The sequence below is a fragment of the Neolamprologus brichardi genome, chromosome 9 (assembly GCF_056152115.1).
Source record: "Neolamprologus brichardi isolate AB-2024 chromosome 9, ASM5615211v1, whole genome shotgun sequence".
Lineage (NCBI taxonomy): Eukaryota > Metazoa > Chordata > Actinopteri > Cichliformes > Cichlidae > Neolamprologus > Neolamprologus brichardi.
Genome location: NC_142112.1, coordinates 28,092,038 through 28,109,859, shown reverse-complemented (window position 1 = coordinate 28,109,859; position 17,822 = coordinate 28,092,038). Strand labels below are relative to the sequence as shown.

General features: G+C 39.8%; 2 protein-coding genes across 2 annotated transcripts in view; both read right to left on the bottom strand.

Moving 5' to 3' along the window:
• The window catches only part of tmx3b (thioredoxin related transmembrane protein 3b), a 38,138-nt gene extending 36,580 nt beyond the window's left edge, over positions 1-1,558 (bottom strand). Inside the window, exons 1-3 of the mRNA XM_087846252.1 lie at positions 1,471-1,558; positions 1,149-1,206; positions 429-468 (exon numbers count right to left, since the gene is read on the bottom strand). Coding sequence (XP_087702378.1) covers positions 429-468; positions 1,149-1,206; positions 1,471-1,504 — 132 coding nt within the window. The 5' untranslated portion in view covers positions 1,505-1,558. The remainder of the gene's footprint in view (positions 1-428; positions 469-1,148; positions 1,207-1,470) is intronic.
• A 1,276-nt stretch (positions 1,559-2,834) lies between these two features.
• On the bottom strand, positions 2,835-15,467 carry pxdc1b (PX domain containing 1b). Its single transcript, XM_006794972.2, has 5 exons — positions 14,807-15,467; positions 6,433-6,524; positions 6,223-6,340; positions 6,016-6,127; positions 2,835-5,503 (listed from the first exon to the last, which is right to left on the bottom strand). The coding sequence occupies exons 1-5, from the start codon at positions 15,060-15,062 to the stop codon at positions 5,380-5,382; spliced, it is 702 nt and encodes a 233-aa protein (XP_006795035.1). The 5' UTR covers positions 15,063-15,467; the 3' UTR covers positions 2,835-5,379.
• Positions 15,468-17,822: the final 2,355 nt, after the last annotated feature.

Below are 17,822 nucleotides of genomic sequence, written 5' to 3'. Positions count from 1 at the left end.
AAAGCCTTTTGCTTCAGTGATTGTCTGGTTTGTTTGAATTTCTTTTTAGGAGCTTAGTTTCCACAAATTACACAAAATATAACAATTTCATCAGTATAAGAAAACAACACAAAAATAAAACTAATGTCAGAATTCACCATGGAGCCCATAACGCACAGCAAAAGCAACTTTTGCTACTTCGGGTGTCGACACAAACCCTGTTTTAAAGCTCTCAGAGCCCCCCGGCTTTGCCATGCATGCATGACTTCTCATTCACTAATCACAGGGGACTGTTTGCACGACCCCCTCCCTTATGACATCCCACCCTGACTCCCATTGCTTCCGCAAGGGATGATTCAGACAGTGGCGTGCTGGATATGAAGTAAACCATAGCTCAATGGACCCAGATTAGAGTGTGTGTTTGTGTGGGTCCATAATGTCAAACTCACATCAACCAGCCAGACGTCATTCACTCTGGTGTCTTTAAATCTATGGAAAAGAGAAAAAACGTAGTTGTAACCCTTCAGCTGAGACTAGACAGAAATGACAAGTTCTGACAATCAAATAAAGCACATTAAAATTAATGAATAATAAAATCAAATGAAATACCACAAAAGACTGTGAGTATACCATATGGGTAAATCTCTTAAAGTGTCTTCTTTGGTCCCCACAGCAATCCAAAGTCATATTTAACGTAAGAATCATATTCTCACATTTAAACTGCTGACAATTGGGGGGCTGAAAAAAATCAATTAAAGCCTGTGGCGTGCAGACTACTCTCTGCCCATTGATGAGCTAATGTTTAAATTGTCATCGGTAAAAACATGAAAAATGTTCCAATACAAAGACAGGTTTATTACACACAAGAGAGATAATCTATAGAGACTTTTCACCACAGGCATCCAATTAAAAAAATAAAGCACTGTGCAACTAGAAAGAGAGGAAATCAGCATCACCACCATGTATTTTTTTCTGCTAATGCAACTACTGCAATGTGGGCACTTTTTACCATACAGGGTTTAGAGCATTGCTAAAGTACAGGAAGTAGGAGCAGTGAGCCACTTTGCATCCACACGGAGCATGATTTCTAAACTCGGAAGTTGCCGTAGCAGGAAACTGAATTGGTGAATCAATGAAGGGGGGAAAGCACATAGTAGTGCATCACTTACGTGTCATCTAGGTCTTCAACAAATGCAAGCACCGCTGAACTCAGGAAAGCCGCTATAACTGTGACGGTAAAAGAAAACACTGAAATCAGACAAGGTGTTTATCTCAATGTGAAGCTTTACAGCTTTAGGGTTTCTTTTCCTCCCCAGCATTAAACCTCATGACTGAAGCATCACCAGCTAAAGCTGTCGCCCCTCCGGCTAATGTGCTTCAGTTTGAGCCGCATTTTCACCAACGGCAGCTGCAAAGGGCCTTTAAACTGATGCTGGGATAGCGTGTGTGGTCCACTGTTATTCATACAGGAAATACAAAAGCTGAACATACCTCCACAAGCCAGGGAAGCTTTTACTTCTGCCATTGCTTCGAGTGGAAACAGCAAGCAGGAAACAACCGCTAAATCGACCTCCCTCCGCGCATGCGCCGGGTTGCGCAGCCTCCTGAAGGGGTTACCAAACAAAACGGTTCCTCCTTTAGCTTTTTTTGTAGTTTAATTTTGTTTTAATAGTATTTAAATCGCTTTTGATTTGTACCACTTACTACATGTTTTTACAGAAGATTTTCATCAACGTTTACGCCATGTTTACTGACTATTTTTTCCACTTTATGAACCTACACAAATGCAAAAATATAAGTATTTATACTGATGAAACCGCAAGTCAAGGTTTGTGATGCAGGTCGTCCTAATAAACAGAGGTGGTTAATAATTAAGTTAAATAATTAATGAATATTTATTGTGTTATGTTCAATTTAGTTTTTTATTTTTACATTCCGTTGATAGAACATTTTTTCCACAGCTAAATAGAATAAGAAAGATTATCTAATGAAAACAACACAAGGTACTGATGTTGGTCTTTCTGTTTGTTTGTTTGTTTGTTTGTTTGTTTGTTTGTTTGTTTGTTACGGGTGCCTGGTTGCTGTAATTATTTACTTACTTCATCTTGTTGCTGTTTCTTATTTTACAGTTTCCCCCTTTTTTAATCATCAACCTTTTAACTGTGCTGAATTTTGAAGAAGCAACACTGATGACGACTACCTGTACCCACCATCAGGTGTCGCTCTAAGATAACGGGCAGCGGGCCAAGCACCTCAATGCCTGTGTACTTTCATAGAATAAAGTGATCATATACAATAAATATCATCAATATTACGATACATCTCTCTGTCTTCACTTTTGTTTGTTTTTAGTAGCATCTTAAATACATAAACATTGAAATACTACCAAACAATCGCGCTGATTTATACACATTCTTTTTGTTTTCTTTTGTTTAACACAATATTTTGACCATGATCTTTAAAAAGACAGAGAAGAAAGACTTTTGCAGTACAGGGAATCTTGCATCTCAATATTTTACTCAGAATAAGAGAATTTTTTCACCATCATTTGAACATACCCAAAGCATATGCCAGTGATTGCCGTCCAAATTTGTGCACTGCTTCCAATATGGCTCCAGCGACTTGGAATATTTGCTTCTGATATTCATATTTACAAATCATGACTTTCCAACCAAATATTCTCCACTTCTTTGAATTTGTGGATGAGTATTGTGCACATATCACTGAATGCCTCTGAATCTCATATCCAACACTAATGATTGTAGCCACCTTGCTTCTCAAGTTACCCACAGTCTACTGCCGTTCTATGACCCTAAGGTCCAATCACTTCATGCACAAAAGACATCACAGGACCATTTGTTTTATTGAAAACATATTTATTTGTTTTGAGAAGGTTTTTTGAATAATAGTTTGGATCTAATACTGAATATCTTTAAGGTTATCAAACATGTTTGCACATAAACTTCATCTTAGAAGTTTATAATTAAGATTCATATTTACAAACCAAAGGTTCATCTCACATATGATGCACACAAGTAAATATACAATACATTACAAGGCATAGAACGGTTAGCTTCACAGAATGTGGCTGAAATTTACAAAATAAATAAGAATATTTTGTGTAACTTTATTTTCCTATTGTCTTCACTTGTCTCTCTTCAAACCTCTGGCTGGCACACCAGGCATGTAGCTTCGTTTCAGAGTTTCACTGGCACTGGAGTACCAGCGTTGTGATGTGTTTTTCCTCATTGCACTGAATGCGTTGAGTACCATTTCAGAACTTTATATTCAAAATAAACTGAATGCCATAAGCTTGCAAAAGAGTCGTAAAGAAGGCAGAGGTCTTGCTGGATTTTTGATTATTAAATATGAACTCCTATGCTCGTTCATCAATATCAGACAATTTCATGTAGAACAAAATCTTGGTCCAGAAATTTTAGTGGGAAATTCCAGTTTTTTCGCACCTTAGACAGAAATGCTTATGTACAAAATCAGCACGTCATTCTTGGTCCAAAACACAAGAAGAGAAAGCATGAAATACTTTTGTATCCTGTGAAAGAGCTGTACTTTCTCACGGGGTGAATAGCGATCATGACTGTGTTACTAAACAGATTCATGTGGAGGATCGCCATGCTGACGGCTCATGTGCCAAGTTTGTGGAGGGTTGAATGCCTTTGTATTTGGAAGGGCAGGAACCTGGACACAAGCTGTTAAGTTACATTGTAAGGCCACGGTGACTCCTGCGGTGACAAAACCGCTGAAGCAAAGACAGCTAACACAACACAAATATACATTTTTAGCATTTGGGTCACATTCAAAGCATCTGCAATGCACCACTGAGTTCTCAGTTTCAGAAGTAAAAGTGCCCTCCTTATAGTACAAACATACAAAGGCGTGAATTTTAACCAATTGTTTGCCTTTCTTCACAACTTTTCCTATAGAAACTTGTAGTACAGCAAAGTTGTTTGTCTTCTTTACATAAAGAGAGGACTTGTTCTGGCATCACAGGCCAAGCTGTAGACTCCCACACTCGGCTGTCTGACTGAACCCACTCATGTCATCTTACAAAAGTGACCTCAATGGAGCCTTTAAACAAAGCTTTCTTTGCCCCATTTTATCACTCATCAGAAAACAACAACAGCAGTGACACGATTCAGTTTTCCACAGGCTACACTCACTCGTGACACCAAATTATTCCTTTATGGACAAAAAAAAAGAGCATTATTATGAAGCTACATGTCTAACATCACAATTCATAATTCAGACAAAACTAATACAAAAAATGTCTCACCAACATCAAACTCGGCAGCATTTATCAGAACACAAAGCAACAACATAACAACCAAACTTTGTATTTTCTTTATATTATTTTAACTGACAGCAGTCCAAGGCCCAACTGAAACATGAAAATGAATCTCCTGCTGATGTTTATGCTGCAGGAGGCGAGATGACATAATTCTTGCTCAATTCACCATCATAATCAAAACCTCTGTGGTTCAGTCCTGGGACAGATACAAAATTGAAAACCTTGCCCCCCAGTTTGTGGACTGGTGTTTGCTTTGACTGGTCAAATAGGACTGAAAAAGCACTGCGCACACTTCAGTGCCTTTTATTTAGCAATTGCAACAATTTGTCACAGGTAACATCTCCAAGACTAGCTAAATTCCACAAGTGTCAGATCATCAGAGCCCATGTTTTCTAGTTTCATTCAGCTTTCAGCGTACTGTCATACCAAAGATCCCGCTGCACGACACAGCAACAAAATCAGAGTTTTCCTGTGAGTTTTAAGCTTTTACAAAAACCAGAACATCTTGCTTAATGCTGGTGGAAACTGCACCACAGAAAAAAAGTCTTTTTTCCTAAGTGGCATCACTTCAGGAATCAGAGAACACGATAAACCTTAAAGATCCATCTCTTAGGTCCATGAGAGAAAATCACGAATGCTTCCATAAATTACTTTTGCTTCCTAATTTCCACTGTTGCGTAGTCGCCGCTACAATCACACCCCAACCTACAGATTTTAGTTCTTTTAAGTGGCCAAACAGCACGTTAAAAGTGTCACTGAGGACTGAGGATCTATACTGTGTGGCTGCCTCAGGTACATCATCTGAAAGCCTTTTGAAGGAAAAAAAAAAGTAAGGCTCTGGATGAGGCACATCGGTGATGTCACATAAAGTGGATGAAAACAAAGGCGTGTTGCTGTAGCGCTCCTCTAATACTACTGTGCAAACTGTACACCCAGCCAACTCCAAAATGACCAATGCTTATTTAAAAAGTTCTTAAAGTCGCTGGAATAAGCAGCAGCTACGTGGTGCGCAGCATTGCATAGTTGAGTTCCACTGAGGACTACATATTACAGCGTGACAAGCCATCATCGACAAGCATCTGGTAGATCAATGCTCATTCCAGGATGTCTGTTTCAAATGGGACCAGATGGTAGTAGGAGAGGTTGGTGACATATGCTTCTGTTTCTTCATCGCACACATCTGTTTCCAATGGCAAAAACTCTGTTCCATCTTCATACCTGGCAATAAAACGAAAGACATACTGGGTTAACCCAGGCCTGTGCAGTTTACCCCAGGAATCAAAGGTGTGATGTAAGTGTCAACATCAAAACGCTGACAAAACTTTAAAGCCGTGCTGCCATCTATGGGTGATTTTACATTGTTTTTGTGTTTCTGTGAAGTACCGAGAGGAATGTGTTCCTCTTTTGCTTTCTACACACACCCAGGGAAGGAAGAGCTGCACAGACACACTTCCTGTGCTATGTGAAGCGGGTGGAGGGTCCTGGGGTAGGTTCACATTCTAGGACCTCTTTACTCACCAAAGCATTTATTGCATACACTCAAAGGCAAGCATGGAAATCCTCACATTTGTGAGAAAGCAAGTAGGTAGTTTCTTACTCTGAAGTGGCCTTCAATCCTACAACTGTGTTAAACTCACTCTGGCCCTTAATGTGATTTTAAACATAGCTTTCTTGCTCAGTAACATGTGCAAAGGCAGATACAATAATGACTGAGCGATCCTTATACTCACGTATGTTCTACAGAGTCGGTCGATGAAGGTCTCTCTTTTTCTTCGGGGATACTGTGATCGAACACGATGGTTTCTGTGTTGGCCAGACAAAATCCATTGGACCGCATGATTTCTGCAAAATGCAGAGAGGAATATTACATCATCCTTAAAGAAATCATAAAAAATAACTGAAATGTAGTTATATTCACATTAAATAAGTATATGTACCTGATATCTTGATTGGACTGTCAAAGCATGGCTGGATTCTGTGGACTTTGTCGTTCCTTAGCACCTGATCCAGGGGCGACCGCTCAAAGAAAGTCAGCATCACCTCTGATCTGGAATACTAAAGAAAGAGGTTTTTGAGTACAGAGCTTATGTTCTCATGTAAGGAGCTTTTATAAGTCTATATGACATGCCATCAGATGAAATACCAACCTTGCATGGCATGTTGATTGCATTCTTCAGCAGCCTTTCCACTTCGTTTAACTTCTCCTCGATGTCGGTCGCTTCTTTGATTTTCACCAGCCCTGAAAGAAACAAAAAGAACTCTAAATGATTGCGGTACGCTGGATTTGGCTGCTGATTTGAATTCCTGTCAGTGAAATAAAACTCTATTAACTTGATTCCTTCGATTTAAAACCATCCACTGGATCTCCATGAAGTGTTTTACATCTGTTCATGTCACAGGCCGCCGAGGCAGACCGTGTGTGGGTTAGCGTTGAGGACCCAGGAGCAGACAGAGGCGAGGGGATGAAACTTGAAAGCCCAAAAATGGACCTTTATTTTGCTAGTTGCAGGTGATAACATACAACAGAGTAAACTGAGAAAATACTGAGTCAAATAAGACCTAGAACTACAACTTAAACTGCGAGAATAAACTATGATCAGACATGGGGTGAGAAACACAGACAACACGACGCTGAACACAGGAAGACTGAGGACTTAAATACACACATGAGGTGATCAGGAGAAGTGGAGACACACGAGGACACTGCTGACTCGAATGAAACATAATAACAACACAGGGGAGAATTACACCGGACTTACCTCTCTGAGCTTCTTCATCCCCACATACCCTGTCGGTCTCTCAGGTCAGCTGACCAGCTACTCCTGGAGGTACCGAGATCCAGGAGGAAGCTCAGAGGGGACAGGGCCTTCTCTATTGTGGCTCCAAAATTATGGAATAATTTGCCCATGCACGTTAGAGAGGCCCCTTCACTGTCCACTTTTAAATCACGTCTTAAAACCCACTTTTATTCCTTGGCTTTTAACCTCAGCGAGACTTAGTTTCTCTTTTAATTGAAGTAGTTATTTAATGATTTCACTCTTATTTTATTTGGTTTTTACTTATATCTTATGTAATTTTATTTTACAGTTCAAATGTACAGCACTTTGTGTCAGCTGTGGTTGTTTTTAAAGTGCTTTATAAATAAAGTTGATGATGATGATGATGACGACACTAACATGAGACACGGACCTTCAAAGTAAAACAGGAAACATGACCGGCACAGACTAGACACTGAACTCTTAACCAGAATAACACTGAAATTTAGGATTATAATATTCAAAACAGGACAACTAAAGTATCAGAAAACAAACCATAATACAGAAAAAACACCAAAATACAAGAAACTGAAAATACTGGGTCAAAATGACGCAGAACCATGACAGTTCAAGAGCCCTGGATGATAAATAGTCTTGCTTTTAGCCTTTGAGCTTCCTTTGGGGTCAAACATTTTCCTTAAAATCATTGCATTATTATGACCTATTCAATGTTACTCACTTCACCTGTCAGTCTTTTAAATGTTGTAAAAAGTGTATCGTAACAACTCTAAGACAGAGTGAAATTTGACGCAGCGGTGCCTTTAGTATAGATGTTTTTGGCGAGTCCTTATCATTTGTACATAGAGACTGATGTACAAAGAAACTTTCCCTCCATGAAAAGGCCAAGTGTAACTATTTCTGCACCTAGAAAATGAAAGAGGGCAATCTCTATGACCTTTACATCCATCGCTGTGTTAGCTTTCTGTAGGTCAAAACACAAAAGCCAGACAGATTTTAATTCATCCCAACTCTTGAAAAAGACTGGCTCAAATGCAAGAGTCCCTTTTATTTCGATAACCTTTTTCCTCACAATGCCCCATGATATTTACCTCTCGTAGGAGGAGAGAAAAACAGACCACATACCATTGTCCTTAGAACAAGAGCAGGGTGCACACTAACACTGTAAAACTGCCACCGCAATTGCTGGCATTTGTATAACAGCAGTAATAACAGAGGGAAGTAATAATAGGTGGTGGAGTGGCTGCAGAACAATGTCTGCGATAGCACGCTAATCCTGCATAAAACTAGGAATGCAATTTAAGAGGCAGTGGGAGCGTAAAATCAGCACATTTGGTAATAGAAGGCTACCGCCGCTATGAGTGAGCAAGTCAGCAGAACATCATTTACAGCCAGCCTGCTGACAAAGGGATGTGGTGAGGAGAATAATGATGAAGACTGCAGCCACAGGGATGTGGCTCTGTCTGAACTGACTGGGACAGATGAAATGTAGTCACACAGTGGTTACATGGAAGCACTGAGTAAGACGACCTCTATGCACACTCACAGGCTCATCCATTTATAATGGCCCACAGTGATGACATCACATCCTGGGGGATGTGAAGAGTGATTTGGCAGTTGAATCATGACTAGGTGCCCAATCTGGAGCTTGTGTTGTGCCCTCCTTCTATTTAACTTGCAAAGTCCTTTCGATATCTGTTTGCCAGAGCGCGGTGCAAGAACAGATACGAGTTTTAGGCAAAGGATGTCAAACTCATTTTATACCGTACAGCCCACTTTGATCCTAAGTAGTGAAACTCCTGTTTCTGTTAGTGTAAATAAGCTTAATTACACATTTTTCTCTGAAATATCTCAATATAAGGAAGTGAACCCTACGTCTCAATTTGTCTTCGCGATAAAGAAATGCAAACAAAATCTGTCAGCATCTTCAGGCTTAAATTGTAAGAAATAAATGTGCAATGATACAGAAAAATTCTGGTAGTGCCCAGCCTGACTTGTGATTATAAAACAGAAAGTTTTTGTTCATTCACAGAAAGTTTTTTTAAACTAAAGCAGAAATTTCTGTTGTAAATAGACACATCGGCCATTTAATTGTTTCTCACTTAGTTACATTGGTATGGTATGAATGGCCATAGGGGTGTTCTTTTAAAGTAGGAAAAGCTGTAAAATGTATGAAAATATTGTTAAAAGTCCAAAATCTATGCCCTCCTTCACATTTTAGTTCACTAATTTTCTTCATAGTTTTCTTCAACGATCTTTTTTGTTCTTGATAAAAACAAGACGATACCAAAATAAGTACTAACGCACAAGGAAAAAGCAATGACGAAGTTTATCTACACTTTTGTCAATTAAAAAGAAGAAGAAAATGTTCAAGAGAGACTAGATCCAACCAGAACTAATTAAGATGTGTAGAAAGGCGGGGCAAGTTTGGAAGTGATTCAATCAGAAGTAAACTCCTTATGCAGTTAGGTTAGACATGCACAATTTGATCTGGCCCCAGGAAACAGGGTGGGAACAGGGGTTCAGCTAACTCCCGTGCTCCCTGTTTCTCATGAAAACGTGACAAAATGTCAAGTTAAAAGTAGACAAATGGACATATTACAAATTTAGATGCCTAAATTAGGACAAAAACGAATTCACATTTACTGTCAAAATGAACACTTCTGTCTTTCACAGGCTGATTCTGGTCCCCGGACCTTATGTTTGACACCTGTGGTTTAGGCACTTTAAGATGTTTTACTACTAAAGCTAGTGATAGGTTTGTGTCAATATTCAGCGTTGTAAACATGCAAAAATTCGATAAATGTGTTACAGATTGGTCCACTCGACCAGAAAAATCCGGGAGTAGTGTCAGTAAGTAAAAGCAGCTGTATGGAGAGTAAGTAAAAATTGTTTAAAATATGTAGCTGAAGTCAGAAAATAACCTCTTGGATTAAACAAGACTAGCTTCACAATGTTGGAAATGAGCCTGTAAGTTCATTAGGTTGTGTTACAGTTGTTCATATTAATTCAAAACCTCGGGAGGTTTCAAGTGTGAGTCAGCAGTCAACAGTTAACATATTAAACAGAAACAAAGCCTGGATGACAACGTCACTGCGGAGACTTCAAACCACACCCTGTCTTGTTAGTTGTTATCATCAGGGACAGATTTCAAAGTTTGTGTCCACTGATGTAGTGCAGTAATGTTATAAATTACATGAAAAGAAGTACACTTTATTGCATGCATGCACGCAGTCCATCGAGGAATGAATTATGAGGAATAAATCATAAGCATTTAATCTTAGAGATTTGGAGCAATCAAGTTCATAAATTGCTGTTCTTTTCTTCAGAGTCTGATCTTGGCTGTGTCTTTGCACATAAATATTTTCAAAGTGGGAACTAGAGAACATCTTGGGTAGGGGGTGACAACGATGGGACGTTTTTCACTGCATAATCTGGAAGACTGCGTATAACACCAAGACTCAAACGTGTGCGATGTGCCAAAGAGAAGTGTGTGTGTTTCTGCCAGTTGTGCAAGTTGTAACCACTGTTAATCTGGTGTGTGTAGCTTGATTATGTGTCTAATTAGAGAGTGCAAATATCAGCACGTAACCGTTGCCATCAGTTGGCTTCACACGGTGTTAATCAGTCATAAGGCCCAATGTCGTGTAAGCATGTTATTGTAGATGACAAATACTGATTAATGTTTATTTTAATCACACAGAAAAACTTTTGGATGAGAAAAAAATATTCATTAAAGAAAGTTTGGGGATTTTTCGGGAGCGGATTTCGTGCCATAGCTTTGGAAATCACTCTAACACATCAATCTTTACACCAATATTAGAGTGCTTCGCTAGATTACTGACATGTGTCTCATGAGTTTAACCCAGGATGTCTAATTTTCTGTGTTGGCTAGAATTACATGGTTGTAAACTGATTTTTCTGCTTGGACTTTCTGGTTACAGTGGTCCATGCACTATAAACAATTAAACAACACTGTCATTGGTGGTATAGAGGAAATTATTCTACAGTGAAACTATTTTCACTTTACCCTACAGTGACCTCACAACCAGCCATTTTGGCTCTTTTTAGTTGTCTCTTAGTAGCTTTCACTTTTGATTACTGTACTTCTATTTTTAAGAAGAACATGTGACTGTGTTTATTTACCTGGGGCTGCTAGTTAGTAAAATGTGATCAGTAATCAGAATCACTAATTTTAGTCATTATAAAGGTCGATTATTATAAAATGCCATGGTGACGAGAAGCTCTGTAATATTACAAAAAATAGAAGCATGTGTATAACAGGAACTCAGCCGTCCCCACGTCTTCCTCATGCACATTATCTAGTCATCCTATGTTGTAAGAGCCACATTTCACAGTTATCTTCTGCAGGGATCTGATAAGCAGCAGTCAGCAGTACAGTACTTAATCATTCAACCACTAACATGCCACAGTTTGTCAACACATTATTCCCGAATACTTCAGTCATCAAGCCCCAGGCATGGTCAGAAAGAGGATGTTACTTTTATTAGCAAGAAGTTGCACCAAGTTGTTGCTGCTGGCCATTTTAATCTTTACACATGCACACTATATTTCCTGTAAAATCTCTATTTACAGCCGCTACATGTATGCTGCCATTTGTTTGGTTTCACAAAGTAGCTGCTTTGTGAAAAGCTGAAATGGCTCAGTTTGATTCAGCTGTCGTTAAGCTGGAAGTTAAAGGAAGACTTTGGCATTTCGAGGAATTTAGTTTCTTGAGTTATGCTTGATGTTGATAGTGTTTCATGTCCACAAAGCTCACCTGCCCCTCCGAGATCATTGATAAATGCAGCAATGTTGTTTTGTATTGATTTTTCATGATTAAATTAAACAACTATGTTAAATAGCGACCTTTACAGATGACTTGAGAGCGGATCGTGTACCTTTGAAAAGTGCTAGGTTAGGTGAATTCTCCTGTTTGTAGCCATTCTGAGCACATTAATGATCAAATTGCCTATTTTCTTCACTCTCATCTCTCATCTAATGCAAATTTTGAACAGACAATGCATGCACATCCCATTTTAAATGTCGAATTGCACGAAAGTGATGTGCACATATTCCTTTTTTTATTATACAGTGCATTATATGTAGTCTGCCAATTTAATAGCCTCTCCACAGTGTCAAAGTGTCACCTTCACTGCCTACAACAGAGTAAAAATTGAGGTTGTATTATATTGTTTAGCGTTCATATATTACTGTAAAAAAAAAAGCCTAAAATAGAGAAACTGCTTCAGTAGGCAACAGAAGCTGACAGTTTGTAAGAGTGATTTCAACGCTGTCTGCGTCTACATTCCTTGATCATATCTTGCTCACATGGAATGTGAGCAATCGCTCGCTGTCTGTATGCTCATGGGGTCACATGTAAGGTAAGTGTGATGAGGCCCTGGCAGACCAGCGGTACTAAATATGGGAAGTCCACTCCTCCGCAGTCGCCCTCTTTCTCATCATGACATAAGTCTGAAAAGCTCTGCACGCCTTCCTTGTTGCCTAGACGCAGCACAGAAACAGGAAAACATGACCAGAGCCAGAAATTGTGGCAAAGTGGACTGAGAAAGGGCAGACCAATGTTATTTTTCCTCAGGATCTTCAATCAGGGCAGCAATTAGATGGGATGCAAAGGAAATATTAAAAAGGGATAGGAATTCAGGAATTCCTCAATTTTTTTTTACCCTGTGGCTCACAATCCATCAATGAAATGCTCAAACCAGTTTCAAACACTAAAATGGTCTTGATGTCTCCTTCAGCTCCATCTATCATTGAGCTATAATCAGCATGAGAGTGACAGACGGAATAAAGAAGTGAAAAGTGAGTCATGAGATCAAAAACGTCTCGTCCCAAAATGCATTCCACACTGCACTGGCTGAGGCGAAGCAGCTAGCTGTCAACAGCTCTGTCAGCTATTTTAGTGCCTGAGCAGGAAGCCAGCCTTTCCAGTCCCAGCTAAAGGGATGTCTCCAAAACACTGGTATAAGCTCAGCAAGTAGACACGAAAGCAAAGTGCCAAGGAGATGGGGGGAGAGGGTCATCTCTCACACAGGAGAGGCTGGGAGCTTTGCCAAATTTGTGACAGTTGTGGGGTATCCAAATCCTGAATGCTGGAGGTTCACACATAGTATACCAAAAGACTGCCCTCTGCAAAGCACTGCCTTATATTTTACTGTTTAAATTACCTGATATCAGTAGCACAAAATCTTTCACATTCAGTTTTGGACGAATGTTTTAGTTATATTTACTCAAAATTAAGTGAAGTAAACCAGGACCACTGTAATTTAAAAAACAAACAAACAAACAAACATGTTATTTCTGCAGTAGTTTGTGGCTGGATGGCTCTCCTGCACTTCCATTTAAAAAAAAAAATAGAAAGTGGAAAAGAGTGCGGGAAAACCACTAAAAAGACCCCTGGATTAAGCCAGACACAGGTGGTGAAAGTGACCGTGAAAGGCAAATATTGCGACATGGTCAAAGACAACCTAAATAGTATGCTTTGGTTGGATGCTCAGACACAGTAAAGCCAAGCTTTAACTTGAATACCCCGTTTGCTTTTGAAGGAAAAACCTTCACTTTCATATCTTTAAAAGAATCACCAAATTTGGAGACGTGTGATGACAAAATAGTGTGTCAAATAACTGTGAAGTTAACCTAAAATGCTACCATCTGGACTAACTGTTTATATCTCAACAAGTTTATATTTCAGCGCCCATCTTCTGCAAAACTGTGTAGTTTTATCCCTCATAATAAAAATGTGCATAAGCAATAGAAATATTTTTGCCGTGGCCTTTGATCAAAGCTTTAAGCTACCAGAAAAGACTTGCTCCAGCAGCAAGCTTGTGATGTAAGATGTAAAGAACAGATTTCCACACTGAAAGTCTACGTTGGTACTTAAGGATCCCCATAGGGAATCCAGCTCCCACAGAGCCATGGCAACAAATCTTACACATAGTGTGTCCAGTCTTTTAGGTCCTAAATATTGACATAGATTAGAAACATGCTGTCAGCACAGACTATGTGATAGTTCTATAGATGTGACATCCTAAAGAGCACAATGTTATTTATTAACCTCCAAGGCTCTGAAGCCTTTTAAATTAGAACCAAGCCTTTGCTGATTAAGCTCAATATTTTTCTTCGTGTATTCTGCTTTGTTAATCACCAGCACTTTAATCAGCCCTGTGGTGTCAGTGGATCATTTGCGGATCTGGATCTGACTGCAATGCACAAAAATGCACAAAGACAACAACTTCTGTACTATCTCTTGCAAAATGTAAACAGGAATATAATCTGCAGGAGGATTTCCTTTAGGGAGTCCACCGCAAACTCCAAGACAAACTTTTCAATTAGTTAAAAAAAAATGTGGTCAGTGCTGATTTAGTTCGAGGTAGCTTCATATTGCTGAAAAATGCTGCAAAAGTCTGGTGAATAGTAGAAAACTGAGCTTCAATTATTTGACTAATGACATAGAAATGCCATCTGCATGTTTAATTGCCTGAAAAATTAGTTTGTTTTCTTTGTTTCGGGACTTCAGAGTAAATATGTCTCTTCTGGAATTTGAAACGCGTAGTGCTAAAGAGGACAGGGTGGCCAACTTGCTTCCTACACTTACAGTATAAATGCAATAGCTACGCTCTTGAACGGGAATATAATAATAGAAATTAGTTATTTCTGATACTGCTCGATCATCACTTCCTGCCTTGTAGATTAGTAACTGTCACATGTTATCCGCTATCACACCAACCTTCTATCAGTGGAGATTTGGACAGATCTCGTCTGTCCTCCGGAAAAGACTCCACCAGTCTCCTAAACAGCCGCCCGAGATCAGAGTAACTGCGATGCAAGTATAAAATGTTCCTGTCAGACCACTCGGTCCTGATCTCGAAAAACTCCTCTTCCTCTCCGCTCTGACTGATAATAAGTCTCCGGATCCCGTTAACCCAGCAGTCCCGGACGAACATGTTGACCAGGGACGTCCCTTCAAACACAGCCGATGCCATTCCTCCTCCAAGCCGTCAGTCCAGCATGCTGCGGCGGGCCCGGTGAACAGCAGAATGAGGAGGTGTTCGCGATGACAATGTCAAATAAATAAACAAATAAAAGAAGGCAAGGCAACTTTGGTAACTTTTCGACCAGCCCGTGTCTGAGCGGCACAGTCTGAGCGGCAGCAGAGTGTGAGCGAGAGGAGGATGATGGCTCAGCCCATCACAGGCGTAATCTCAAACGTGGCATGACTTAGGAAAAAAAAATAGACTTTAGAGCCAGAGATAACGCCCCTGCAAAACTGATTTGGTAATATTGATCCAACTGCAGGTTTTTTCGTCAATTATTGACAAAAAAAGAGAGAAAAGAAGATCCAACACTAAACCCACACCTCTCAAAATAAGACACTGCTCCCTCCCTCTTTGCGCTTCCAGAGCATTTAACCTCACACTTGGATCAGCAGTTGCTTTTCTTTCAGCGCAGTTTCCTCCCCTCTCCTTCCTCCTTCCTTCCTTCCTCCCTCCTTGACAACAGGCTATTATTATGCAGGGAATGCAAAGGGCTGTGAGGACAAAACTGTCCATCTCCTTGTGTATAATCGGGATCGACAGGTTCAATCATTCATTTTCTTTTGCACACTGTCAACTAGTTATTGGTGACCCTGCATGTGAGGTCGCTGCTGTGTGTTTCTATAAAATTCAGCACTCCTAATCTTGAAATGAGATGTTTGGAATGAACCACAGGGAGAAAAATGCCCAGAAAGGAGTCCAAAAACAACTTTTGAATGGACTAAAGGTCCGAGTTCTTGGCAGTGAGAAACTTTTTGTGTGTTTTCTTGCAGTTGTTTGTGTGTCTTTGTGGTCTTTGCATCTCCATGACGTCCTGTTATGGCTTTGGGGAACTGGTTTGTATTTCTGTGGTCATTTTGCATCTGTCTGCAAAAGGTTTGTGTCTCTTTTCATTTTACGCTCCTCTCTGCAGTCATTTGATTACATTGCATAGAGAACAAGCCCTTACTGTCTGAATCTAGTGAAGCAGGCAGAAACACAGGAGGGCAATGAAATTGTGCTTCTCCAAGATTCTTCATTTCAAACTATTTTCTAACTCCCGTCTTCACAAAGTACTGGTATTTTTTGCCAATATGTAACCACAGCAAAATGATGCGCTGCTCCATGATGTTGATCTTGGAAGAGAATAACCTAAAGAGAGCTGATTTTCTCTGCATTGCTCACTGATGTTTAGCTGAGTGACGAGACTGGTTAAAAGAGGCTTTGCAGGAAGTCAAAAAGTGGTGAATCCGCTGTGCTAAAAGACAGTGGGGGAAAGGACTGTCTGCAAACACTTCTGGTAAGCAATTCATAAAAATTCCACGCATGTTAATAGCTGGTAAAAGCAAGCTGTAAAACACCACTTACAGTACAGGAACACAATTGCACCGGAATCATTACAGATAAATGAGAATTGTTCTGTTGAGATTAGTGAAAGAAATTCTGAGATGTGTAATGTGCACATCACGTTTTATGAGACCGAGCAGATGGTTGGTGCAGAGTCCGCCTTTGTGCCCCGTTTGTTGCTCACAATTGTACCTTTGTGAGTGACTTAGGATCATAATGGCAAACACGAGCACTCCCAACAAGGAAATCGAGCCGGTCGTGAAAGTATAAAGTTTCAATTTGCCACATTGAAGCTGTCCGAAGAGGATCCCTTCATATTTAACAGTTTAATATCAAGCTGTTTCATAGTTCCTCGCTGCCAGGGAGCACTCTTCATTATCATACTGTCTGCACAGAAAGGCTGCTATGGAAAAAGACTCGAGGGATTCCCACTTCACTGGAGGTCCAACATTTTCAACCACAGATAGAATTTCATTTTGCACTTCCCATGAAACGTTTTCCCCTCTAATTTACAGTTTTTATTATCTTGAAGCCTACTTACTGAAAGTGATTTCCACAAATACGAATAGCCGTCTCTTTGAAAGTAAGTAGCAGAGTTACAGTCCCTGGTCATAAAGACGCTGTAATCTCCTTGTAATGTATAATACTGGGTAGCCAACAAGTGTCCTATGGAAGTGGCCAATTATTGATTTGTAAGAATATTGTTTAAAATAATATAAAGACTGAAACTAACCTGGTTTAAACCTTATTTCAGTTTTCCACTCTATGATTCAGATGCTTTTTGGGGTACTTGGATCCTCATTGTACTTTGTTTTGTTTGTACAACTGCACATCCCTCCATACATCTGGTATGGAAACATATTACATGTCCAAAAGAAAGCATTAGAAACGTTACGGAGCATCGCACGAGGCATACAAAATTAGGTGATCGCTTGCTTCACTGGTTGTTTACGCCAAGAGCTGAGATAAAACTCTGTGTTCTCTCAGATTGCTATTCACACAGTACCAACCATTAACCTGCATCATAGCTGTAGCCGAAATTACAGAGTGGAAAGAAAATAACTGTCATTTAATATCATCGCTCTGTCAAGCACTGGATGTTGAATTGTCACGTGGAGGCGTGCCGTGTGGTTTTATCTATAAGTGTTCGCAAAGGCATCCTGAAATGTAACATTCTCTGCCAAACTCTGTTAGCCATCTCTTTAGCTTTTTAGAGGCCAGACATTAATATGAAGGTTATGTTGCACACATCTAATGTCTGATCGTGTTTTAATAACCAGACAGTGGCCAGACGTGTCTAAATTCACGCTCACACACCAAATAAACATGAAACAGAGTGAAATTTACAAAAAAATAGTGCCAGTGTAAAAACACTGATACCAG